Below are 27716 nucleotides of genomic sequence, written 5' to 3'. Positions count from 1 at the left end.
AAGGGTAGGAATAAATGGTAAATTTTCAGAATGGAGAGGGGTAACTAGTGGTGTCCCCCAAGGGTCAGTCCTAGGACCAATCCTGTTCAACTTATTCATAAATGATCTGGAGAAAGGGGTAAACAGTGAGGTGGCAATGTTTGCAGATGATACCAAACTGTTTAGGATAGTCAAGACAGAAGCAGACTGTGAGGGACTCCAAGAAGATCTCACCAAACTGAGTGATTGGGCAACAAAATGGCAAATGAAATTTAATGTGGATAAGTGTAAAGTAATGCACACTGGAAAAAATAACCCCAACTATAGGTACAGTATGATGGGGGCAAATTTGGCTACGACAAATCAGGAAAGAGATCTTGGAGTTATCGTGGACAGTTCTCTGAAAACTTCCACACAGTGTGCAGCGGCGGTCAAAAAAGCAAATAGGATGCTAGGAATTATTAGGAAAGGGATAGAAAATAAGACCCAGAATATCTTACTGCCCCTGTATAAAACTATGGTACGCCCACATCTTGAATACTGTGTTCAGATGTGGTCTCCTCACCTCAAAAAAGATATTTTGGCCTTAGAAAGGGTTCAGAAAAGGGCAACTAAAATGATTAGGGGTTTGGAACGGGTCCCATATGAGGAGAGGTTAAAACGACTGGGACTTTTCAGTTTAGAGAAGAGGAGACTGAGGGGGAATATGATAGAGGTCTATAAAATCATGAGTGGTGTGGAGAGGGCCGATAAAGAAAAGTTATTTATTAGTTCCCTAAATAGAAGAACTAGAGGACACCAAATGAAATTAATGGGTAGCAGGTTTAAAACTAATAAAAGAAAATTCTTCTTTACATAGCGTGTAGTCAACCTGTGGAACTCCTTGCCAGAGGAGGCCGTGAAGGCTAGGACTATAATAGGGTATGTCTACACTACAGCACTAATTCGAACTAACTTAATTCAAATTAGTTAATTCGAACTAAGCTAATTTGAACTAGTGCATCTAGACCTAAAAACTAGTTCGAATTAGCATTTTGCTAATTCGAACTAGCATGTCCACATTGAGTGGACCCTGAACCGAGGTTAAGGATGGCCGGAAGCAGTGCTGGCAGGGCATCAGATTAGGACTTAGAGCGTGGAGCTGCTGTCTCAGGCTAGCCGAGGGCTGTGCTTAAAGGGACCCACTCATGACAAACAGTTCTCAGGGGTTCCCCGCTTGCAAAGCAGTCCTGTCTTGGAGTGCCCTTAGTGCCCACACTCGGCACATCACAGCACTCGGCCATCAGCCCGGCTACACTTGCCACAGGCTGCCATCCGGGGGGGGGCACTTGGGGGGCTGCAGGAGAGCTTCCACCCCGAGGAGCCCGCAGAGCCACCCCAGTCCTCCCCATCGAGGTCTCGTACCCCATTCCTCCCTCACCTCCTTCCACTTACCCCTCCCTAGCCCCCCTTCCTGATGTACAAAATAAAGGACGCATGTGGTCAAAAATAGAAACTCTCTGTATTGAACAAAACTGGGGGAGACTGGGAAAAGGAGGCAGGAGAGGGGAAGAGAGAGGGTGAGAGAGGGGAGGGCAACTAAAATGATCAGGGGTTTGGAACAGGTCCCATATGAAGAGAGGCTAAAGAGACTGGGACTTTTCAGCTTAGAAAAGAGGAGAGGGAGGGGGGATATGATTGAGATCTATAAAAGCATGAGTGGTGTGGATAGGGTGCATAAAGAAAAGTTCTTCATTAGTTCCCATAATAGAAGGACTAGAGGACACCAAATGAAATGAATGGATAGCAGGCTTCAAACTAATAACAGAAAGTTCTTCTTCACAAAGCAATTAGTCAACCTGTGGAACTCCTTGCTGCAGGAGGCTGTGAAGCCTAGAACTAGAACAGAGTTTAAAGAGAAGTTAGATCAATTCATGGAGGTTGGGTCCATGGAGTGCTATTAGCCAGGGGGTAGAAATGGTGTCCCTGGCCTCTGTTTGTTGAACGCTGGAGAGGGATGGCACGAGACAAATGGCTTGGTCATTGTCTTCGGTCCATCCCCTCCAGGGTACCTAGTGTTGGCTGCTGTTGGCAGACAGGCTACTGGGCTAGATGGACCTTTGGTCTGACCCAGTACGGCCATTCTTAGCTCAGGGCTCAGGGTCGGGGGTCTCAGTGGACCACCTTGTATTTCATGCAAACCTGCTCCTGGGTGGCCAGGCTGGCAGCTCTCCTGCCCTAGATGGCCACTTTCCTGTGCCTAGTGCAGAGGTCGTGGATGAGGTCCACAATGTCTGCACTAGACCAGCCTGGTCCCAGGAAGAGGCGGAGGGCTGGGTGGCAGCGGGTGGCTGGATCGAGCCGTGCCAGGTGCAGGGTCTGCTGGCTGGGTGCTGGCAGGCTTGCACCTGGCACGGGCACCGTAGCCAGCCCATGCCCCTTTAAGGGGTCCGGGGCCGGGAGGCGGGCATTGAGTTTCCCTGGTGTTGGCCAGAGTGGCCACCAGGGAAAGCTGGGGAGGGCTAGCCTCCCACTAGTTCGAATTAAGGGGCTACACAGCCCTTAATTCGAACTAGTTAATTTTAACTAGGCATTAGTCCTCGTGGAATGAGGTTTACCTAGTTCGAATTAAGTGCTCCGCTAGTTCAAATTAAGTTCGAACTAGCGGTTCGCGTGTGTAGCGCCTATCAAAGTTAATTCGAACTAACGTCTGTTAGTTCGAATTAACTTTGTAGTGTAAACATACCCAGAGGCTACGTCTACACTGGCCCCTTTTCCGGAAGGGGCATGTAAATTTCACTAGTCGTCGTAGGGAAATCCGCGGGGGATTTAAATATCCCCCGCGGCATTTAAATAAAAATGTCCGCCGCTTTTTTCCGGCTTCTACTTTGAAGTAGAAATAAGAGCCTCCGGAAAAGGGCACTTTTTCCGGAGGATCGGGGCCAGTCTAGACGCTCTTTTCCGGCTTTTTTAAAAGCCGGAAAAAAGCGGCGGACATTTTTATTTAAATGCCGCGGGGGATATTTAAATCCCCCGCGGATTTCCCTACGACGACTAGTGAAATTTACATGCCCCTTCCGGAAAAGGGGCCAGTGTAGACGTAGCCATAGAGTTTAAAGAGAAGCTAGATAAATTCATGGAGGTTAGGTCCATAAAAGGCTATTAGCCAGAGGATAAAATGGTGTCCTTGGCCTCTGTTTGTCAGAGGCTGGAGAGAGATGGCAGAAGACAAATCGCTTGATCGTGTCTTCGGTCCACCCCCTCCAGGGCACCTGGTGTTGGCCACTGTCGGTAGACAGGCTACTGGGGTAGAAGGACCTTTGGTCTGACCCAGTACAGCCGTTCTTATGTTCTTATGTCTACACTTGTACCCTCTTTCGATAGAAGGATGCAAATGTAGACATTCAAAATTGCAAATGAACCCAGGATTTAAATATCCCACGCTTCATTTGCATAATCACGGATCAGCGCTATTTTGAAATACTTTATTTCGAAATAAGAAGTGCTGTGTAGATGTGTTATTTATAAAGAAAACTCTTCTTCCGAATAACTGTTAAACCTCATTTTATGAGGAATAAGGGTTATTTTGAAAGAAGGGTTTTCTTTTGAAATAATCGCATCTAAACAGTGCTTTTTATTTCAAAATTAGATATTTCAAAATAGTGCTGGTCCATGAATATGCAAATGAAGTGCAGGATTTTTAAATCCCAGCTTCATTTGCAATTTCAAATGTCTACATTTGCATCCCTCTATCAAAAGAGGGTGCAAGTATAGACATACCCCAGTTATCTGTCAGTATTTCCTACTATAGAGAGGTGAAGCAAACACCTGGAGAGGAGGAGAAAACCTGCCTGGGTTCTTTCATAGAATCTTAGAACACTAGGTCTGGAAGGGACCTTGAGAGGTCATTGAGTCCCATCCCCTGCCCTCACGGCAGGACCAAGCACCATTGAGCTCAGGTCTACTCAACTTTGGAAGCGCCAGGGGCCACAATGTTACTCACAGAACAGGCCAAGGCCCGCAACTTAAGTGTGGTTGCATATACATGCAAATAGATGCAAATAGCTTGTTTCATACTGACAGGCATGAATACAAAGGTTAAGGCAAGACGACACAACATGCAGGCCCCATTTAAGTCAGTTCTGCTGATATCAATACAACACAATATTTACCCGATTTCCACCCATGTGACAGAACTTTTAATGAGCAATGACAATCCAGGAATTTAACTACTAAAATGCATCTCAACAGAAGACTCGCCATTGTGAAGCGTGGAGGCCATGTTCAAAGGATCCCACCCATGGGCCACCTGTTGAGCCCCAAATCAACCCAAACTGCACCACAGGCCTCAACAAATGGGCCACGGGCCACATGCGGCTCATGGCCTGTGTGTTGAGTAGCCCTGAATTAGGTCATCCCATGAGAGGGTCCCATTCATCCATCCTTGGTCCCTCACTCACACAGCTTGCAGGTGGGGATCAGTTCCCACACATGGCTGAGTGTGCAGCATAGAGTGGCTCCAACAACAGGGCGGTGGGGCTGTCACTCCTGCTCCCCTTCCCTCCAGCATTTCACTCTCCTCCATGGGCAGAGACTCCCACAGGGCAGGAAATTCCCCACTTGCTCAGTGGCCTCATCATGCTCATGCAGCTCCTCTTCCCCCCACCCACTTTGGCCAGGGGATTGTCCTGTATGTGCTCTACCTCCCCTCCCCCTCTAATTACACCTCTTCCCCTTGTGATCTTGGTGCTTCCTTTCCTGCCCCAGTATTCCCCTCCCCACAGCAACCACTGCACCTACAACCTTCTGCCCCTGCTGCCAGCTGTTCTGACCCCCACCCCTCCCTTCCATCAGCTCACAGGTTTGGTGCTGGGAACCAAGAGGGGAAGGGTGTAAGGGGGCAGGCAGGTGATGTCCTTGGTACTACCTCCATGGGAACAGGACTGGGAGCTGGTCAACACTGGGAGGGGACAGTCTGTGCTTTGGTGACATTGTTGGGCAGAGCTGGGACTGGGCGGATTATCAGGGCATATTCATCTGAATCCCCAGTGCTGCCACCGGGACCAAAATAAGGGCGGAGCGTCCCGGAGAAGGTGCCGGTGAAGGTGAAGAGATGGGACCTGTCAGTCACATTGTAAAACGAGACCTCGCCCGCCTCGTAGTCCAGGAAAACCCCCACCCGGCTGGGCCTGGTGCTCACAGGTAGGCAGGTTCTGGGGAAGGTGCAGGCCACATATTCTCCATCCCACAGTCGCACAATCCAGTATCCATCCCTCGGTGATGCTGGGATCTGCTCTTTCCTGCTCACAGACTCCTTACAAACCCCCAAGTACCACTCAGTCTTGTCTCCCACCTCCACCTCCCAGTAACACCTCCCACCCGTAAACCCCTCAGAGCCCAGGACAACAGGATAAGCAATATATCTCCCAGGGGTGTCGGGCTGAGCCTGGAGTGTCTCCCCGAGTCTCACACGTTTCCGATCCTTAGACAGGATGAGTTTGGGATGAGCCGTATCTGGATCCAGCGTCACGTCCACTGGGGAGAGAGTCACAAAGTCAGGGTGGGGCAGAGGGTGGTCCCTGGGATCAGAGGAAAGTTAATCTACCTCCCCGTTAATCAGTGTGCACAGCAGTTGTTGCCTGAGGGCAGTCAGGGTCCTTCTACCCATGAGGAAACAATGAGTGGAGAATGGGCAGGAGGAGGGAGGGAAGGAGTCACTGGGCTGGTGTAGGGAACAGGGTGATGCTGGGGAGGAGCAGGTGACAGGGCAGAGAGGGGAGGAAAGTAGAGGGGAGGGGCAGGCAAAAGGGCAAGGAGGGCAAGAGGAGCAGGCACAAAGAGGACAGAAGGGGGTGAAGGAAGAGGCAGGTTCCACAAGACTGCAGGGGTGAGGGGAGGAGCAAGCACCAGGGAAGAAGGGGGCAGAGGGAAGCCAAGGAAGGGGCAGGCATGAGTAGGCAGAGGAGTGTGGGGGAATATGGGTGCTCCAATGGGACAGAGGGAACCCAGGAGAGGGACAGGTGCTGGGGGGAGGAGGGGAGATGAGCAGTGGGGCAAGTGCCAGGACCATATGAGGGGAGCAGTGAATGGGCAGCAGCAGGGGGACAGAGAGAAGCAGGAGCTGGGGACAGAGGAGAGGGCTGGGGCAGGGGCAGAGGCAGGGGCAGGCACCAGTGGGCAGCAGAGGCCAAGAGCTGTGGCTGTAGGACAGAGGGGTGGCTGCAGGGCAAGGAGAGTTCCTAGCACTGGGTACCATGGGTCCTTAGGAAAGCAGGCCTGGGGTATAAGGTCCAAGAGAGAGGCCAGCCATGGGTTTGAGACGTCCCACCACTTAACTGCGATACTTTAGCTTCACCCCCAAACTCACACTTTGGCAGTCTGGGGTGCTGGAGTGGCTCCCTGCAGGACTCTGAAAGGACACCCCTGGGAATGATGCAGCCAGTGGCGCTAAGGCACAGCCAGCTCTCCGGGCCAGGCTGCTGGGGCAGATGGTAAATGGGGGTCCCAGGAGCGGGGTGTGACAGGCGCTCGGACCAGGCTAGTGAACAGCTTTGCTATTTGCAGGCTCAAGTGCGAGTTTCTTACTGAACCTGCCCAAGCAGGAGGAGCAGCCCAATGACAGGCTGTGGGGGCCACTGGCAGAGCAGGACAGAAGCCCCCAGCCTGTGGCTCTGGAGAGCAGATGGGCCAAGACACTGACAAAGGCCCAGGGGTCAGCAGAGGAAATGCTGCTCCAGTGCCCCAGAGGCCCAGCAGCCACTGACAACAAAGCTCCAGCCCCTGCGTGAGCCGGGGCCTGGTGAGACCAGCCACACGCAGGAGACACCCACGGCTCCCGCACGGACCAAGCGCCCAGCACCGCCCCACAGGGAGCAAGCAGCAGCTGGAATGGCTGAGACTCCTGGCCTAAAAGAAGCAGCAACTGGAGGTGGGAAAAACTCAGGGAGAAGCAAAGCAACAGGGGATGAGGAACAAATCTCCAGGCAGTGCAGCTGCAGACAGCCAGAGCAGAAAATGAGCCGTGCAAGAGGGGAGCTGCCCAGGAGCCAGACTGGGAAGGGCTTGAGCAAGCCCATTGCCTTGTGAGTGAGGGGCTCCAGACTGGTCTCCAGGATGTGAGTGGTGGGGCTGGGAAACTAGAGGAGGGTTTGCTGGGACAGGAGCCTGGGTAGAAAGAAGGAAGTTGGAGAACTTGGAACCGAGGGTGTGTCTGTATCTGAGCTATGAGTTGTGACTGCCAGTTCATGTAGATATGCCTGCACTAGCTCAGCTCAAGCCAGCACACTGAGTGTAGCCATGTAGCCAAGGCAGTATGGGCAGGTCAGGCCAGCTGCCTGAGCACATACCAAGGGGCTGGGTGGGTTTATGCTCAGGCAGGAGCTGACACTGACCCTGTGCTTCCTGGGTCACACAGCAATTGTTAGGTGCTAGCATTAGATGGGAATTGCACCTCTTAGGCCAGGTCTACAGCAGCTCAGCTTAAGGGACACACCTCCAGCTACACAGTATACACAGTGGGAGTCTGATGGGAGCAAATGCAAAAGGAGGAGTACTGGATACAAGCAAGGGTGCTCTCTGATTTTGATTTAGCAAGTCTTCACTAGATCCACTAAATCAAACTCCGGAAGACCCATCATGATGGAGGTGATCTTACGTGGAGTGAAGATGTACCCTGAGATCAAATGTAGCCATTTCCTAATGCAGGGGAAACAGCTCCTGGATCAAGTTAGAGAATTATCAAGACTAGAATGAGGCACTAACAAGCCAATTTCATGATCCAAAGAAGCTCAGAGGCCAGGGGTATGAAATGTCCCAGAGCCCAGCTGTGTCCAGGGGCCATAGGCTGGGTTGGGCTGGGGACAATGGGGAAGGGGACAAGGAGTAGGTCTGGCAGCCGGGGTCTGAACTAACCTGTGAGGAACATTTGGCCTTCCTGGTTCTAGCCTGGCCCTGCTGTTCTGTCCTGAACGCTGCCACCCAAGCCCCTCTCCTCCTTGTCACTCTGGCCTATCACATAAACAACCATGGCTCATGTTTTAGGCTCTTTTGCAAAAAGTTGTGGTGACTTTGCTAAGTGTATTAATAAACTATCTGTAGATATACAAGGGCTCCAATAAAGTGTGTGTTGCAGCTGTGCACAGTGGGGTTCTCAACCATGGAAAGATTTAAATAACACTGGGACTGATCTTGGGACAAAAACTCGTCTTGGGACAAAGTGACAGCTAAAATTTTCTAACTAATCACTATATTAAATATAAAATCTTTAGATCAGGCAACAGGCCCCCACTGCCATCCCCTTCACTGGCTCTACTCTTTGTCCCTATGCCCCAGGCTCTGCCCTGCCCATCCCTCACCTGGGACCTCCTGCTGCTCCCCCACTATCAGTCCCTCTCCCTCTTTCTTCCATCCTCCTACCAGTCCCTCTATACCCAGAACAAACTCCCTGCTGCCAAGCATCATCTAACTGCCACCTCCTCCTTCCTGCCTCAGAGCCCCTGCTCTCACTTGGCTTCCCAGTGCCAACAGCCACCCCTCGCCCATGCTGGTGTAACTTACATGGACTCTCCTAGGCACTGGGCTCTAGCACCTGTGCACAGTCCATGCTCTATGGCAGCACATGAGACCCAAGCTCTGTGACAGTCCCCTGAGGCTAGTGACACTGGGCTCTTCCCCAAACCCCTCACACTGAAAACCCCAGTGTGTGGACAGGAGGTTGGAATTCCTTCTTCCTCACCCCAGCAGTCCATCTAGAGCCACCAGCTACCCCTCTGCCCACTGTGCTCTCTCTGCTATTGCACCAGAAAGGGTGGATCAGCTCATCAGCTGGATGTATCTGCCAAACATGGATGCAGTGAAAGACATCATTTCTTATCTGGAGGATATAAAAAAAGCAAGAGAGAGCAATTTCCCAGCTGCCAGCAGGTATCCTAGGAGTGGGTGAATACCCTACTCCCAACGTTTCATGCCATCAGTGGCATTTTGCCCAACTCTTTAGCAGTGTGAGAGCTGAAAGAGTCCTGGCAGGAACCAAGTATCTCAGGCAAATGGGTCTGAGAAGGACTGAGACAATAGCAGTGTTAGTTACCTGCGTATCCTTGGGCTCTCATGAGTCCTGAAATAATCAGACATGAGAATTTATACAAACAAAATTCAGACTCAGCAAGACACATACTGAATACCAAAGCACACAAACAGAAATGGAGCTTACCCAGTTCTGCCAGAGGGTCCATGGGAATGAGTGGAGAGAAAAAGGGGGGAAAAAGAAGAGAAATGAATCAATAGGAGAAATTCTCAGTAGCAAAATTGTCCAGTTCTAAGCCTACCTTACACTGGCTTCAGTGGGAATTTAGCCTGAGTTTGGGCAGCAGGACTGGGCTCCTAATCAGTAGTTACAACTTCATTATCACACCGGATCCTGCAAACCCTCCCACCAGGGATTGCAGCAGTAAAGATCACTCATGTGAGTCAGGGGGCAGAGTGGGCCCCTTAGGGTACATATAGACAAAAGGCTTTTGTCAACAGAGGCTTTGTCAACAGATACTGTTGACAAAGAGCGTCTAGATGACAGCCGGTTCTGTAGACAAAGCAAGTTGCTTTGTCGACATGACAGTGTAGACGCAAAGGACAGTGTAGATGCAATAACGCCTTCTGGCGACAGAACTCTGTTGACAAAAGGCGTTATTCCTCATAGAATTAGGTTTACTGCTGTTGACAAAACTGCCGAGTTCTGTCGAGGTTATGTTGACAGAACTCGGCAGCAGTGTAGACGCAGGTATAGTTTAGTTGACAAAAGTCTACTTTTGTCGACAAAACCCCGTAGTCTAGACACACCCTTAGTGATAAAGGGTCTGGTTTTCTCGCCTGCTCCAGTGACTGAGTGCAGAGAGGGTGCAGATTGGCAGGAGCCAGGCCCTGGATATCGGAGAATTCTCTTGGCGTTGGGACAGCCCCGCCTGGGTAAAGCAACATAGTTGACTCCACAAGGATGGGCTCTCTTTGTATGACATAATTGTTCTTGATACAGGGTGTCTCTGGTGTCAGTGAGTTACGTCAATTTGTTGGCATTTTAATGGCATTTCCAGGGGTCAGTGTTATGAAAAACAAAACTGTTAATATTCAGATTTCTATACCACAATTTTTCCATCCACTATTCCTGGGTAATAGCTGGATTTTCCCTTATCCTGTACATTACCTGTTATGCTTCATTTATTAATACTGACATGTCTTTGCACCATGGCTCTGGGTAATCCTTTCCCAACTGAAAGCATAATCAAAACTAGTAAGAATGCCCTCACCTTTCGCTGCCTCGTATTCCGCTGGAAAGTAAAAGACATGGTGGGTTAGGGTTGAGTGCACAAACTTAATGCACAACAGTCAAGCTAAGAGCAGCGTCTCCCTCACTGGGGATACGAATGGTTTGAAAGATCTGTCCATAAGATGCTAAGCAGAGCACAGCACAGGACCCGGCTTGTTATAGTAGCAGAGACCCAAGTGTCCTGCCCCTGCTGGGCTCCTAATCACTAGTTACAAGTTCTTCTGTATCACACCAGATCCTGCAAACCCTCCCACGAGGGACTGCAGCTGTGACGGTCACTCATGTCAGTCAGGGGAGCAGAACGGGTCCCTTAGTGATAAAGGGCATGGTTTTCTCTACTGCTCCGGTGACTATGTGCAGAGAGGGTGCAGATGGGCTTCTGCCCAGGCCTTGGATATCAAAGAATTCCCCTGGCATAGGGACAGCCCACCTGGGGTAAAACAACATAGGTGCACCCTATTCATATGAAATAATTGTTCTTGATACAGGGTGTCTCTGGTGTCAGTGAGTTATGTCGATTTGTTGGCATTTTAATGGCATTTCCAGGGGCTAGTGTTGTGAAAAACAAAACTGTTAATATTCAGATTTCCATACCACAATTTTTCCATCCACTATTTCTGGGTAATAGCTGGATTTCCCCTTGTCCTATATATTACCTGTTATGCTTCGTATTTTAATACTGACATGTCTTTGCACACATGGCTCTGGGTGATCCTTTCTCCATTGAAAGCATAATCAAACTAGTAAGAATGCCCTCACCTTTTATTGCCTCAAATTCCGCTGGAAAGTAAAAGACATGGTGGGTTAGGATTGAATGCACAAACTTAATGCACAACAGTCAAGCTAAGAGCAGCGTCTCCCTCACTGGGGATACGAATGGTTTGAAAGATCTGTCCATAAGATGCTAAGCAGAGCACAGCACAAGAGCTGGCTTGTTATAGGGACAGAGACCCAAGTGTCCTGCCCCTGCTGTTACATGTGCTGCGTGATACAGCTCAAACATTGCACAGGTAAATGCAGACCAGTGGGCAGGGCTTCCTAGCACCACACCATCATTTGTGTCTGGCCCTCCCACCCTGCTCCCTGCAGCATCCCACCCACCTACCCCTCTCCCCCCACCCTGTGTGCAGACACACACCTTCAAGTCCCACCCCAGGCCACATCTCCATATCCTGTAGCTAGTCTCCTCCTCCCGCCACATGTTATTATTTGCTTTCCAGTACCATCTAGAGCAGGCTGGGCTAAATATGTCCTGTGGGCTGGCTCTTGCCCACCTAGTCACTGGATCTGGCCCACAGCCCAGTAGGAGTCTTGGCCAGGCTCCCTGTCTGTCCCACCCCTGAACACTGCTCAGAGTGGCCGGCTGCAGGGCCATGTGCCTATCTAACACTTCTGTGAGCCGGGAGGGGGGGAGGGAGAAAAGGCTCTGTGCACTGCCCTGCCCCAGCACTGTCTTGCAGCTTCCCTTGGCCAGGAAGGGAACAGTCAATAGGCCCCCATGAATGTACAAGCTGCGCCCACACAGATACATGATTGTCCTTAGGATTTATGGGGCCCTACACAGTATTATGAAACTGGTGCCCATATGCGCCACCTGAACTTTTAACTATGGGCTACTTCTATACTGGCATGATTTTCCGGAAATGCTTTTAACGGAAAAGTGTTCCATTAAAAGTATTTTCGGAAAAAGCGCGTTTAGATTGGCAGGATGATTTTCCGCAAAAGCACTTTTTGCGGAAAAGCGTCCGTGCCAATCTAGACGCGCTTTTCCACAAAAAAGCCCCGATCGTCATTTTCGCGATCGGGGCTTTTTTGCGGAAAAGAAATCTCTGCTGTCTACACTGGCCTTTTTCCGGAACAGTTTTCCGGAAAAAGACTTTTGCCCGAATGGGAGCAGCATAGTTTTTCTGGAAAAACACTGATGATTTTACATTAGATTGTCAGTGCTTTTCCGGAAATTCAAGGGGCCAGTGTAGACAGTTATTCCAGAAAAGCGGCTGATTTTCCGGAATAACTGGCCAGTGTAGACACAGCCATGGTGTATAACTTTTCTTTTAAATCATTGTCTGTACTAGACGACTGGAGGATAGCTAACGTGATGCCAGTTTTAACACAAACTCCTGAGGCGATCCTGGCAATTACAGGCTGGTAACTTAGAACTGGGCAAACTGGCTGAAACTAAAGAGCAGAATTATTAATGTGGGGTTTTGAAAAGGGAAAACATTCTTCATCAATATATCTGAATTCTTTGAGGAGGTGAAAAAGTGTGTGGACAAGGAGGATCCAGTGTACTCAGTGTAGTAAGATGAGGGCACGAGACAAACCCATATTAAGGCCTGATCTGAGGTGGGAGGCCTAGAAAACAATGGACAAAATATAGCTAAAGAAAAGTTGAGGTAAGCAGGAAACAACCGTGTTTATTTAACAAGCTGAGACAACATCACCCCAGGTGGGGAGCAGTAATTGTCAAGCCAGTCAAGATGACAGTATGATGAAGAGAGACGGTTTGCTCAAAGCACCTTAGAGACTAACAAAAATATACATTGTATCATGAGTTATCGTGGGCACAACTGTCTTCCTCAGCTCATCTGAGGAAGTGGGTTTTGCCCACAAAAGCTCATGATACTAGATATTTGTTAGTCTCCAAGGTATTTCAGGACTACATGTTTTTTTAAAATTACAAACTAACGTGGCTACTTGTGACCGGGCCCCCCCTTTTCGGTCCAGTCTGGGGTCCGGCCAGATGTCTCTCTAAGCCTGTCGATTAGTCTCCATGCCTTGAGCGTTACAATATTCGCCTTTTCCTTGGATGGGGGAAGGAAGGGGGGCCCAGGCTGCCCTCACTCGTGGGCACTTACGAGACTTTTCAATATATACAATGTAAAGGATGGTGACTAACCTTGCCAGGGGGCAATGCCTACCTACATGAGAGGGTAATACATAATTTATCAACATAGAGCTATAAAATCATTTCTGTGGAAAAACTGAATAAGGCAGTGTTATTTCCTCCTTTTCACAATATAAGAACTAAGAGCCATCCAATGAAATTAATGGGCAGTAGCTTTAAAACAAACAAAAGAAAGTATTTTTTCACAGACAACCTGTGGAACTCTTTGTCAGGGGATATTTTGAAAGCCAAGACTAATAACAGAGGCTATGCCTACACTAGCTCGTTAGGTCAAGCCAGGTGGGCAAACGAGGGCAACCGGGGTTGCAAATGAAGGTCGGGATTTAAATATCCCGGGCTTTATTTGCATGTTCCCGGGCGCCGCCATTTTTAAATCCCCCTTAGTCTGAACTCCATGCCCGCGGCTACACGCGGCACGGAGTAGGTAGTTCGAATTAGGATCTCTAATTCAAACTACCATTACTCTTCGTGGAACGAGGTGACATACCCAGAGTTCCCCAAAAAGATCTAAGTTCCTGGAGGATACATCCATCAGTAGCTATTAGCTAGGATGGGAATGTATGGTGTTTGTGACAAGGTGGGAATGGGCAACATGGTACGGTTAACTGGATGATTCTCTGTTCTGTTCATTCCCTCTAAATCACTTAGCATTGGCCACTGTTGAAAGACAGGGCACTGGGCTAGATGGGCCTTTAGACTGCCCCAATATAGCTGTTCCTGTGTTCCTTAAGCAATTCCCAAATAAAACCTACCTTAATGTGGAATAAATGCTGAGCAGATATATACATGTGTCTTAAGGTTAAAAAAAATTAAAGGGATCTGATAATTATCCCCAAACAAAGTGTTATAGATCCAGGAAATACAGAACTAATGTTTCATTTAAAAGAAATCCAAAGAGATTTACCGCTAAGGCACCAAAACAACCTCAACTCTGCTCCAACCGAAACATCATGAGAGGAAAATTGAAAAACTTGTATACCCTTAAATATCAGTTTCATTTAATGTAGTCACACTTGCACAAAAAGGCATGTGTGGATGAGAACAGGGTTTTTTTGTGCAAGAAACTGCTATGGCTAAAATGGCCATCAGAGCTTTCTTGCACAAGAGAGTGTCAACATTGCCATGGATCCTCTTGCGCAAAAGCATAGCTCTTGCAAAAATGCACATGCAGTGTGGATGTGCTCTTGTGCAAGAACTTTCTATGGAAGATCTCTGCCACAAAAAGTTCTGGTGCAAGAAGCCTGCAGTGTAGACGTATGTAGCCATAGTCTGAGTGCGAAAGCCTGTCCCTTCCCTCATTACTTGGGCATGGCAGACTCTGACTACACTGGACAAGTCTCTCTGGGTTCATCTGCACCAGGGGTCTCCAATCTTTTCAACAAGAGATCACTTTTTTAATGTACGTGCAATCCAAGATCTACCTCAAATATAAATACCCTTGTCCTGCCTCCTTCCAGCCCCTTCTCCGAGGTCATGCCCTTGCTCACTCCATCCTCCCTCTCTTGCCCATCCACAACCACTTTCATCAGGCTGGGGCAGAGGGTTGGGGTGCAGGCTCTGGTCTTAGATTAAGGGATCTGGAGTGTGGGAGGAGCTCTGAGCTGCTCTTAGGGCAAGCGGTTTGGATGTAGGAGGGTTCTAAGTGCAGACTCTGGGAAAATGTTTGGATGCAGGGGTGCTCAGGGCTATGACAAAGGTTAGCGGTGCAGGAGAGGGTTCATGACTGGGGCAGGAGTTTGGGATGTGGATGCCTGCTGGGCAATGCTAGTGGCTCCTACTTGGTGGTGCAGAGGATCTAAGGCAGGCTCACCCCTGTCCTGCCCTGCACCACTCCCAATAGCAGCCAGCAAACTCCATCCAAAGTCCTGCTGTGCCCCCTCTCTGCAGAATGGGAGAGGGGGCACCCTGACATCTCTTCCCTACCCTGCCTGGAAACAGGAGGCTCCTGGGTGTGGAGGGGGAAGGCAGCTCCAGGGCAAAGGGCAGGAAATGAGCAGCAGCAGGGAAGGGGCAGCTGAAGTGCTGGCACTTGATAGCTTCTTGGTCTAAAATGTCAGGATCACCTGTCAGGGGCTCCAAGATCCAGCAGTTGATCTTGAATGACTGGTTGGGGACCACTGGTCTAAACTGTACAATATCTTCCTGCAGTGGGTCTCAAAGCCTGGGTCAGCTGACTGGGGCTTGCAGGGCTCACACTACAGGCTGGAGCTAGCAGTACAGATGTTCCTGATCAGGCTGGTTCCGGGGCTCTGAAACCTGGAGAGGGGGGAGGGTCTCAGAGCCTGGGCTCCAGACCGAGTGGGAATGGCCACACTGCTAAATACAGCCCTGCAGCATGAGCCCCTGGCAGCTGAGCCAGGCTCTGAGACTCCCAGCCTCGGATGGTTTTGGGCCCTGTAGAAGTGCCCCCTCTCCAGTAATGAGACTGACCGAGCTGGGCTGGTGTTTTCATGGCCCTGGGCTCAAGGTGCCATTTCCGTAATTCCAATGGGGTTTACTACATCCAATGGGCCCTCCTCCTGCAGAGCGCCTTTGCATCAGCAGGAACAGGCCCTGAGCTCCCTGCTGGGGCTCTGGTGCCGATGTGGAGATGTTCCCCATCACTCATACAACAGGCTGCAACTCCACCTGCTAAAATTGAGCTAGAGGTGCTAAACTGAGACTCCATTGCATTAAATGGGGCTAGGTTGGCTCAACTGGACTCGACTGACATGACGTGGAATCTTCAACCCATCCCATTGGTCCCAGCTACTGACCTTTCTGCTCCTTCATCGCAGATTGCAGGCTCTCTAGAGGGAGGGAAGAGAGAAAGGTTATTAATTCACAGATCTCAAGGCCAGAAGGGACCACTGCCACCACCTAGACTGATCCGTGTATAACACAAGCCCGTGGGCTGCCCCACAATAAATTCTGGGGAGGATCTTTGAGAAAAACATCTGGTCTTGATTTAAAAACTGCCAGTGCTAGAGAATCCACCACTGCTATTGGGAAATTGTTCCAACAGTTAATTAACAATGGCGAGATTTCACCCTGTTGTTTATGGAGATAACTCTGCTGCCAGCTAAAGTGATAGCAGCTCCTAGGGAATTTAGGGAGAGAAACGGGCGAGAGGTGAGATTTCATCTTGTCATGTTTATGGTGCAGTTCCCACTATTCATGTTACTGTGCTGAAACTGTGGAAGTGAGGGGGAAAGACTGACACACAGGAAACAAAGACAGATCTATCTCAATATCTCTGCGCCCAGCATCTTTGCTGCCTGGGTCCCGCTGACCATCGCCTCTAGGTGCTGCTCTAAGTACCTCCTCCAGCAGCCTCCCCTGCTTCCCTTACTCTTCTCAAGACTAATAACAGAGTTCCCAAAAAAGATCTAAGTTCCTGGCAGATAGGTGCATTAGGAGCTATTATCTAGGATGGGAAGGGATGGTGTTTGTTAGAAGCTGGGAATGAGCAACCTGGTAGGGTTAACTGGATGATGCTCTCTTCTGTTCATTCCACCTAAACACTTGGCATGGCCACTTTCAGAAGACAGGGCACTGGGCTAGATGGGCCTTTGGACTGCCCCAATATGGCTGTTCTCATGTTCCTTAAGCAATTCCCAAATAAAACCTACCTTAATGTGGAATAAATGCTGAGCAGATATATACATGTGTCTTAAGGTTAAAAAATATTATAGGGATCTTATAATTATCCCCAAACAAAGTGTTACTGTGACTGGGCCGTGGAGCCTGCCGGTGCTGTCCCCACCACGGGCCCTGAGCCCCGCACTCCAGCTGAGCCAGCGGCAGCTCTGTGGGGGGAGGCAGCGGCTGCATGCCGGAACTGCACAGCTTGTTCAGGGGCGGCCCCGCAGAACCCTCCCAAGGCATGCAATGACGTCACGGCCCACGCCAGGAGTCGGTGCAACGTGACATCAGACAGCGGCGTGGGGTTTAAAGGAAGCCCTGGGAAGCCTCAGTGGGGAGGAGGACAAGAGCAGGAAGCACGAGAGGAGAAAGGATGGCAAGAGCCGGAAGCAGGGAGGGAGGAAGTAAGGGAAAGTATAGTAGAGCAATGGGGAGGAGAGGTGGTGAAAGCTGTAGGAGAAGAGCGAGGTAAGGGGGAAGTCAGGGAGGAAGAAGTCTGGGCCGACCCGGAACGGTCGCGGGGCTGACGCCAAGGCCTGGCTGAATGGAGGAGAGGAAGTGACCCAGGACTGGGCATTGGAGCCATAAAGATGTTCGAGGATTGGTGAATTACGGCACGCCCCACCAACCGGGTGGGGAAACGTGTCCCTGTCCTTAGGATTCTGGGTCGGGACCTGGAGCGAGGGTGGACCCAGGTCCCTCTCCCCTCCGTTCGTGGTCAAGACGGACCCCATTCATGGGGAGTTAGCGCCACATGCTCCTATGCTTATGGAGAACTAATTGACACGAGACCGTAGGGATTGGGAAGGTGCACAAAAAGGGGACTGTCACAACCCTGATGATGACCTTGGAGTGCTGAGGGGAAGTGCGACCCGGGACAGTTACAGATCCAGGAAATACAGAACTAATATTATATTTAAAAGAAATCCAAACAGGCTATGATTTAGAAATGCTGCAAAGGCACCAAAGCAACCTTAACTCTGCCCCCACAATAACATCATGAGAGGAAAACTGAAAAACTTGTATACCCTTAAATATTAGTTTCATTTAATGTAGACAGCCACCTCCAGACACATTGCTCTGCACTGATCAGACCTGTACAGCTAGGCTACGTCTACATTGGCCCCTTTTCCGGAAGGGGCATGCTAATTTTTCAGATCGTAATAGGGAAATCCGCGGGGGATTTAAATATCCGCCGCGGCATTTAAATAAAAATGTCCGCCGCTTTTTTCCGGCTTTTAGAAAAGCCGGAAAAGAGCGTCTACGTTGGCCCCGATCCGGCCCGATCCTCCGGAAAAAAGCCCTTTTCCTTCAAAGTAGGAATAAGAGATCCTCCGGAAAAGGGCTTTTTTCCGGAGGATCGGGCCGGACCGGGGCCAGTGTAGACGCTCTTTTCCAGCTTTTCTAAAAGCCGGAAAAAAGCGGCGGACATTTTTATTTAAATGCCGCGGCGGATATTTAAATCCCCCGCGGATTTCCCTATTACGATCTGAAAAATTAGCATGCCCCTTCCGGAAAAGGGGCCAATGTAGACGAGCCCCTATTGTATGGAGTCACTGCAGCTTGAGCTGAGGTTGTGAGTGCACATAGTAACTGAGGGTATGTCTACACAGCAGTGTTATTTCGGAATAATGTTCGTTATTCTGAAATAACAATGCAAGTGTCTGCACAGCAATTCCATTATTTCAAAATAATTTCAAAATCATGGGTGGCTAATTCCAGATTCCGTAAACCTCATTGCATGAGGAATAATGCCTCTGTTGAAACAGCTATTTTGAAATAGCAGTGTGGATGCACCACTGCTGCTATTTCAAAATAGCTCCTCATCAGGGCCATTGAAAGTAATTACTACTCTTTTAAATAAGTCTTGAAATTGTTTGAGGTCATCAATTGCTACTGTGTCAGATGGTATAACTGCCTCATCTGCTTGTGACGTTAGATTATCAGAGTGCATCACATCCATTGTATGAATGTCTGATTCATTATCCAAACTTTGTTCGGCCTCATCCTCTGAATGCTTTGTAGGAGGTAGGCAAAGGGTAGGAGGTGCACAGCAGTGGGAGGAGGGGCAGCTGAAGTGCCGCACTTGACAGCCTCTTGGTCAGACCTGTCAGGATCCCCTGGTCAGGGGCTCCAAGATCTGCCAGTAGATCTCGATTGACTGGCTGGTGACCCCTGGTCTAAACTGTACAATATCTGCCTTCAGTGGGTCTCAAAGCCTGGGTCACCTGACTGGGGCTTGCAGGGCTCACACTACAGGCTGGAGTTAGCAGTACAGATCATAGAATCATAGAATCATAGGACTGGAAGGGACCTCGAGAGGTCATCGAGTCCAGCCCCCTGCCCTCAAGGCAGGACCAAGCTCCGTCTACACCATCCCTGACAGATGTCTATCTAACCTGTTCTTAAATATCTCCAGAGAGGGAGATTCCACCACCTCCCTTGGCAATTTATTCCAATATTTGACCACCCTGACAGTTAGGAATTTTTTCCTAATGTCCAATCTAAACCTCCCCTGCTGCACTTTAAGCCCATTACTCCTTGTCCTGTCCTCAGAAACCAAGAGGAACAAATTTTCTCCTTCCTCCTTGTGACACCCTTTTAGATATTTGAAAACCGCTATCATGTCCCCCCTTAATCTTCTTTTTTCCAAACTAAACAAGCCCAGTTCACGAAGCCTGGCTTCATAGGTCATGTTCTCTAAGCCTTTAATCATTCTTGTCGCTCTTCTCTGTACCCTTTCCAATTTCTCCACATCTTTCTTGAAATGTGGCACCCAGAACTGGACACAGTACTCCAGCTGAGGCCTAACTAGTGCAGAGTAGAGCGGCAGAATGACTTCACGAGTTTTGCTTACAACACACCTGTTGATACAACCTAGAATCATATTTGCTTTTTTTGCAACAGCATCACACTGTTGACTCATATTCAACTTGTGGTCCACTATGACCCCTAGATCCCTTTCTGCCATGCTCCTTCCTAGACAGTCGCTTCCCATCTTGTATGTATGGAACTGATTGTTCCTTCCTAAGTGGAGCACTTTGCATTTCTCTTTATTAAACCTCATCCTGTTTACCTCTGACCATTTCTCTAACTTGCTAAGGTCATTTTGAATTATGTCCCTATCCTCCAAAGAAGTCGCAACCCCACCCAGTTTGGTATCATCTGCAAACTTAATAAGCGTACTCTCTATCCCAATATCTACATCATTGATGAAGATATTGAACAGTACGGGTCCCAAAACAGACCCTTGAGGAACTCCACTTGTTATCCCTTTCCAGCAGGATTTAGAACCGTTAACAACAACTCTCTGACTACGGTTATCCAGCCAATTATGCACCCACCTTATCGTGGCCCTATCTAAGTTATATTTGCCTAGTTTATCAATAAGAATATCATGCGAGACCGTATCAAATGCCTTACTAAAGTCTAGGTATATGACATCCACCGCTTCTCCCTTATCCACAAGGCTCGTTATCTTATCAAAGAAAGCTATCAAATTAGTTTGGCATGACTTGTTCTTCACAAACCCATGCTGGCTATTCCCTATCACTTTATTACCTTCCAAGTGTTTGCATATGATTTCCTTAATTACCTGCTCCATTATCTTCCCTGGGACAGACGTTAAACTGACCGGTCTATAGTTTCCTGGGTTGTTCTTATTCCCCTTTTTATAGATGGGCACAATATTTGCCCTTTTCCAGTCTTCTGGAATCTCCCCTGTCTGCCATGATTTTTCAAAGATCATAGCTAAAGGCTCAGATACCTCCTCTATCAGCTCCTTGAGTATCCTGGGATGCATTTCATCAGGACCTGGAGCGGGGGGAGGGTCTCAGAGCCTGGGCTCCAGACCGAGTGGGAGTGGCCACATTGCTAGATACAGCCCTGCAGCACGAGCCCCTGGCAGCTGAGCCAGGCTCTGAGACTCCCAGCCTCAGCAATGAGACTGTCTGAGCTGGGCTGGTGTTTTCATGGCCCTGGGCTCAAGGTGCCATTTCTGTAATTCCCATGAGGCTTATTTCCTTTGCCTTCAGAAGTCCTTTGTGTCAGCAAGAACAGCTCCTGAGCTCCCTGCTGGGGCTCTGGTGCTGATATGGGGTTGTTCCCCAACACTCATCAAACAGGCTGTAACTCTACCTGCTAAAATTGAGCTAAAGGTCTAAAATGGTGACTCCGTTGTGTTAAATGGTGATTTCAACTGAAGGAAATTAGATCGAGTGAGTTGACTGAACTCATATGACGTGGAATATTCAACACATCCCTTTGGTCCCAGCCACTGACCTTTCTGGCTCTCCATTGCAGATTGCAGGCTTTCTAGGGGGAGGAAAGAGGGAGAGGTGAGATTTCACCCTGTAGCATTTATGGAGAGAAAGTTAATTTTGTACCTGGCCCAGGCACTGACCTGTCTTCTTCTTCCAGTCAGACAGCAGGGTCTCTACAGAGAGAAAAGCAAGGGAGTGACTCCTCTATTGGTAGATTCCAAGGCCAGAAGGGACCACTGTGATCACCTAGTCTGACCCCGGTATTACACAAGCCCATGGGCTACTCTACAATAAATCCTAGAGAGGATCTTTGAGAAAAACATCCACTCCTGATTTACAAACTGCCAGTGCTAGAGAATCCACCACAACTCATGTGAAATGGTTCCACCAGTTAATTGATAATGGTGAGATTTCACCCTGTTGTATTTATGGAGATAACTCTCCTGCCAGATAAAGTGATAGCAGCTTCTAGAGAACTTAGGGAGAGATATGGATGAGAGGTGAGATTTCATCTTGTCATATTTATGATGTAGTTCCCACTATTCCTATAATTGTATTGTAACTGTGGAAGTGAGGGGGATAGACTGACATACAGGACGCACAGACAGATCTGTCTCAATGTCCCTACACTCATCATTTCTGCTGCCTGGGCCCCACTAACCATCACCTCTAGGTGCTACTTTAAATATCTCCTCCAGGAGACACCTCTGCATCCCTTACACTTCTCAATCTGGTGGAGTAAGATAGTCGATGGGTACATGATCAACTGTTGATTTAGCAGGTCCTTACTAGACCTGCTAAATCAATCCTTGGGAGATCAATCCCTGCAGCACTGATCTCCCAGTATGTGTAGACAAGGCCTGAGCCTCACATTGTATTTGAATCTGAGCCATGCTGATTCTCAGGTAATAGTTAAGAATCACATTCAATTGGGATCCCTTGGTGAAATTGGCAGGGAGGGAACCACTTAACATTTCTCAGTTTAAATATGAAGTCATAATATATCCAGCTCTCCCTCCCCCCTCAGCCTGACTCCCTCTGCCTGAAACACCTCCAAATGCTTTCTCTTTTGGTTCTGTTTTTAAATCTCTCACACACCAAATTCCCTCTTTTTGTTACTTCACCTTTCTCTTGGTGCTGCCTCCAGAAGCAGTAACTGGCCAGGGGAAGGAGAACAGCCAGGAGAGGCAGGATCACAGCAATAGCCACCTTCCAGGAATTGGCCCTCGGGAAAAACAGCTCTGCAAGAGAAGGTGCCATTGATATGGGAGCAAACACGCACAGCATGAAGGCAGGACAGAAAATGGTGACCGTTGTACTAGGTAAAAGAAACTCACAGGGAAAAACACAGTGAGCTTTGGTTCCTCTGTGCTTTATTACTGAGCCAGTGGAAGACCCAGCTTTGCCCTGATGACTGAATATGGTCAATGGGTGAGGGCCTGTGTTGGGGGTAGGGAGGGGACAGGGTGGAGCTTCACTATGCTGCATCTATCCCCCTCTAGCTGATGCTCAAATATGTTAGATCTATTTAGGGAACAGTGGTGAAATATACGTACTAATCAGTGTTGTAACACAGGGCCTACAGGCCTTAGATCTGTTAAATATCTGACTGATTCCTAAGAATCTGGATTCTAACACCCCACAGACAAACACAGACAAAGCAGACTGCTCCCTAAGGCAGTGAGGTAGAACTCAACTTACATTGTTCTAGGCTGACTGCAGAGGACCCAGAGGTTTCTCTCCTTGAAGAGCAAATTAGGTCTTGGATCTTAGCATAAGTAATAATAAGCCTGCTCAGTTTGTAGCTCTGTTTGTGAGATGCTGATGTTTTGAAAGAAGTGCTGTGTTTGGATGCTAATATCTAATGTCTCTAGCCACCACAAGATGACCACTGGTAGCCAGGTGAAAGATTTCTACCTTTATTATGTTGATGCAGTAATGTAAATGTTAATGAGCACAAGGGAAACTACTGAATTCACCCATGAGAAATGGAGAACCCCAAAGGTAGTGAGCTGTGGAAGTTCAAGTAAGGAAGAGGGATTAAAACCTGCATAAATATGCAGGGCTCAGCCCTGTTCTCAGGTGATATCCACTGAGGGGCAGAAGCAGGGGCCACCAGAGAACAGGGCTTCAGCCCAGTGGTTTTCTCACTCATTCTAGAAACTTCTCAAGTCTTCCAGTGTTTTCTCTAATGTTCTCTGTGACAGGTGGTATGACGGACACCTCTCCTTTTATAATAGCTTAGACTAGATTACAGTGATAAAGAATCCCTTTGTATTAACAAAGTAATTAGGTACAGTAACTCCACATAATGTTGTCCTGGTTAACTTTTCATTATAACATTGCTTATCTATTAGACCACATGCTCATTTAAATGCTCCCTTATAACATCATTTGACAGTCTGTTTTGTCCACTACTTGCAGGATTTTCTGGAAGAACAGCCTGTCCTTGTGTGGGTTTGGAACCAGGGTGAGCCTGTGGCTTCCCATGAGCTCTCTTAAGTTCCCTGTAAGGTCTGCTGCAGGATCAGGCCCACCGTGTGATTGTGACGTGAAAAACTGCCACGTATATCACATGGACGATGGGGCTCATGCTGGCCATGGAGCTCTGGACTTCCAGTTTTCTATGCTACTGAATACTAGTTACACTCCAATGCTCAGCTGATTCATGCAAAACTCTCATTTAAGGCTCAGGCTGGGGTAGGAGGTTAGGGCAGAGAAAGGGGCTTGGGGTGCAGGCTCTGGGTGGCATGTATCTCAGGCAGCTCTTGCAAGCAGCCAGCATATTGTTCTGACTCTTAGGTGCAGGAGCAGCCAAATAGTTCCTGGCCACCAGGAGCTGCAGATCCAGTGCTTGAGGTGGGGGCTGTGCATGGTGCTCCTGTGGCCACGCCTGTGCCTAGGAGCCAGAGGAAGATGCCAGCAGCTTCCTGGGAGCTGCATGGAGACAGGTAGGGAGCCTGACTGCCTCGCTGCAGGCAGCCAACTGGACTTTCAACGGCCCTGTTAGGTGCCACCGGGGCCCATTTTCAACCAGGCTTGCCCATAAAAAACTGGATACCTGACAACCCTACACCCACAGCTGGCCTGTGCCAATTGAGTCAGGCTCATAGGACTTAGGCTATGGGGCTGTTTAACTGCAGTGTATTCTTTGGGTTCAGGCTGAAAGCCAAGCTCTGGGACCCTCGCACCTCACAGGGTCCCACAGCCTGGTCAGCATCCTAGGGCCATTCTGACCCGTATGCAGAATACACAGCTGCATAGGGCACCCAAACATTTGAGGCACCACTGGGTCTTATTGTCCACACACCTGCCTCTTCCCATCCCTCCTCTGTAGCTCTGCTTCCTCAGGAGAGGGTCTAGTTTCTTAAAAGTGACAAAGCCTGCCATAGCTACGAGCAGAACACTAAACCTGGGAAAGAGCCATTGAGGTGGTAATGAAGCCACTGAACAGGCATTTGCCAGTCCCAGGTATAGACTGTCAGTTTCTGACTTTACTGTTAAAAAGTCTCAAAGGAGGAGCAGTGTTAGTGTGTAACTTTAAAACAACAAGAAGTCCTCTAGCACCTTAGAGAATAACCAATATGTATATATAGTATCATCAGCTTTCGTGGGCACAACCCACTTTCACCCCTGCTCATCTGAGGAAGTGGTTTTTGCCCACAAAAGCTTGTGATACTATATATATATTAACATGGCTAAAGTTGTGTATCTTAATTTGAATTTGTCCCATTGTGTAGCTGTACACTAAGATGCTACAGAACTATTAACTGAATTTACTGTGTTAGTCTATAGGACCTGATTTTAAAATTTGCTTTAAAAGCATTTCATGAGGGTGTTGGTGAAGATTATAAAATCACATCTGTAAAAATCATCCTGCCTCCTGCCCTGGGCTGTTGTCGGGCATGAGGGTACCAGTTTAATAGCACTGCCTAAGGCCTCATAAATCTTAAGAATGACCCTGGTGCAGCCCAAGTCTAAACATCCACACCACAGTTTAACAGCCCCTCAGCCTGAATGCTTAAGTCAGCTGATTTTGAATTGCACTGAGGTAACTTGGGACTTTCCAAAACCTCCTCAGCCTCTTGAAGATTCAGGCCAATTAACAGGAGACACAGTGATAAATACTCCTGCCCAAGTCTGCAGCATCTCAGTCTATCCATGAAAGGCACAGATGGGCACTGACCTGCTATGGAAAGTGTTGCCTCTCTCTCCTGGTTGAGTCGAGGGTTCCTGACATGGCAAGACACTTTCTGGTGGGACTCTTCTCTTAGAACAATGGCAATTTCTGTTTGAAACAGGCCCCCAGCCTCTGGTTGGTTTTTTTCCAAGGTTGATGGTAACCGCTGCCCCTGGAGATCTCTCCACTGAGCCTCGGGCTCTGGGTACCATCCAGATGATCGACACACCACCTGGATCCCTCCATCCTGATGTCCCTCCACTGAGATGGCAGGAGCAGAGCCTAAATCTACAGAAGAAATAAATGAATGTGCGATACTCCTACAGTGCCCAGTAATGAGCCAAAAGCTTCATTACATTGTTATCAAAAACCATTCCCTGTTATAGTAATAACGAATGTGAGCCCTTGAGTGTGGTTGGTCAGTTAATCTGACCCAATTCACTTTTGATACACAGTAAAATTAATGTACATGTCTGGGCTATTCTATGCACAAGGTCATGGGTGGTGAGTATCATAGGCCAAGGCTGGCTGAGCCTCCCCAAATTGCCAGGTATTGCTCTGCCCATGCAGCGCCTCAAACCCTTTTCTGACTCCCCCTCTTCCACTGCACCCTCAGCCCAGGCTGGTCCTCCCTCCCTGGCTCAAACTCTTCCCTGGAATGGGTGACAGTGTTATTTGGGCTGACTGGCTCAGTGTTGGGGGTGGGCCAGCCTGGGGCAGCCAGTGGCCTGGCCAATGCACCAGGAGTGTAGGCTGCTGGGGCAGGGCTCCTTAACTATGGCTGTGGGGCTCAGGGCTCCAGCAGGATGGGGAGTGGAAGATTTTGGAAACTGGTCAAGCGCCACACTCTTTTGTGGAGAAGATGAGGGCTCTAGGATGGAGTCTGGGTGCAGAAGGGCTCTTGGGGTAAGGAAGTGGTGTGCAGGAGACACTGTGAGGTATGAGAGAGAGTTTGAGTGAAGGAAGGGGTTGTGACCTGGGTCAGGGGACTGGGGTGTTGGGTCAGGGAGAGAGTATGGATGCAGGAAGGAGTTCTGGCCAGGGGGAGGGGCTCTTAGAATGGATGCAAAATCTGGGAGGGAATTGTGACTTGGGAGAAGAAGAAAAGGGGGTGCAGACTGCAGAGGGTTTGGGTGGTGACCTGGGGCAAGGGAATGGAGTGCAGGGTCTGAGAGGGTGTTGGGTGCAGAAGAGGATTCTAGCTTGAGGGAGGGGTATAGGAAAGTGTACAGAGTCTGAGAGGGAGTTGGGACCTGAGGTAGGGGGGTGCAGAGGGTTTGGATGGTGACCTGGAGGAGGGAGTTGGGGTGCGGGAGGGGCAGGTATACCAGAGGCAGGCTCTGGCTGGGAGGCGCTTACCTAAGCATCTCTTGGCCAGCAGCCCTGCAGCACCCCTGAGACAGGCTGGGCTCCCTGACTGCTGTAGCCCCAGATTACTTTAAACTGCAGGCTGTTCCTTCCACGTGGTTCTCAGCTCCAGGAAGGGGAAAGAGTCTTGCATTGCCCCCATCGCCCAAGCCAATCTCTCAGCTCCTATTGGCTGGTTGTTTCCGGCCAATAGGAGCTGAGAGATTGGCTGGGGTCAGTTCTTTTTGGCTGGTTGTTTCTGGCCAATGGGTGTTGAGGATTGGGCGGGGGAGTGGGGAGATCACACAAAGCCATCTCTTCCCATCAGAGCAGAGAGCCACACAGACCATGCTTTAAATGGCAGCAGCTGTGTGCCTCAGGGTCCCAGACTGGATCCAGTCTGCAGGCCAAAGCCACCCCCTGGGCCATATTTTGCCCAGCCCTGCAATGTGCAAACAAATAGATTGGTTTAGTTCATCAAGTGTAAATCTTTGTAAGGACACTCTTAAATCAAGAAGGAATTGATTCACGGTAAGTCAACATAAACCAGGAGTGGGGAACATTTTTTGCATTGTGGGCCGCTGTCCTAGAGAAAAGTCAGTCAGGGGCTGCACACAAATGAAAAGCAAACAACAAAAACAAACCCCTCACTGCTGTGGCACCTGACGGAAAAGAAAAAAGGCACTCCCCACATTCCCCTTGCACACAAGAGCCTAGAAGGGCCCAGGCTAGTAGATTTTGTGCGCTCCAGCCCTGTAGGGTGGGGATAGTGAGGGGTCAGAGCCCTGAGCCTCAGGGGCTGGATCTAGGCAAGCCAAGGGCAGCATCCAGCCCCTGGGCCTTATATTCTCCACCCCGATATAAACCATTTCCAAACACATAAGTGTGCATCTAGAAATTAGCTCTGTTTTATCAAAACGAATGCACCTGAATATGTAGACAAGCCTTAAATTAATTCACTGATAAAAAAATCAGGGAGTCCAAGTTGCCTTTTCAGGACCTTTCACCCTTCTAAAGAGCAGTTGTGAGAAGCAGAAAATGGATACCTCTGAAAGCCAGGAGAGACACTCAGCAAAACAGAAACTCAAACACTAAGGCTACATCTACACTGGCCCCTTTTCC

General features: G+C 49.0%; 2 protein-coding genes across 2 annotated transcripts in view; one reads left to right on the top strand and one right to left on the bottom strand.

Annotated features, from left to right (window-relative positions):
• Positions 1 to 27716, top strand: part of LOC142820483 (butyrophilin subfamily 1 member A1-like) — a 646031-nt gene that overhangs the window by 297473 nt on the left and 320842 nt on the right. The gene's annotated exons all lie outside the window — the stretch shown is intronic.
• LOC149522314 (butyrophilin subfamily 1 member A1-like) overlaps positions 4135 to 27716 on the bottom strand; it is a 45025-nt gene continuing 21443 nt past the window's right edge. The window contains exons 5-13 of the mRNA XM_089771203.1: positions 25254 to 25535; positions 22192 to 22308; positions 21208 to 21240; positions 21087 to 21119; positions 15938 to 15970; positions 10254 to 10274; positions 9167 to 9172; positions 9044 to 9070; positions 4135 to 5493 (exon numbers count right to left, since the gene is read on the bottom strand). Of these exons, the coding sequence (XP_089627329.1) occupies positions 4913 to 5493; positions 9044 to 9070; positions 9167 to 9172; positions 10254 to 10274; positions 15938 to 15970; positions 21087 to 21119; positions 21208 to 21240; positions 22192 to 22308; positions 25254 to 25535 (1133 nt within the window). The 3' untranslated portion in view covers positions 4135 to 4912. The remainder of the gene's footprint in view (positions 5494 to 9043; positions 9071 to 9166; positions 9173 to 10253; positions 10275 to 15937; positions 15971 to 21086; positions 21120 to 21207; positions 21241 to 22191; positions 22309 to 25253; positions 25536 to 27716) is intronic.

Source organism: Pelodiscus sinensis, chromosome 19, assembly GCF_052426305.1.
Source record: "Pelodiscus sinensis isolate ZL-2025 chromosome 19, ASM5242630v1, whole genome shotgun sequence".
NCBI classification, from domain to species: domain Eukaryota; kingdom Metazoa; phylum Chordata; order Testudines; family Trionychidae; genus Pelodiscus; species Pelodiscus sinensis.
The sequence above is the reverse complement of the archived record's forward strand: the minus strand, read 5'-3'. Positions and strand labels throughout refer to the sequence as shown.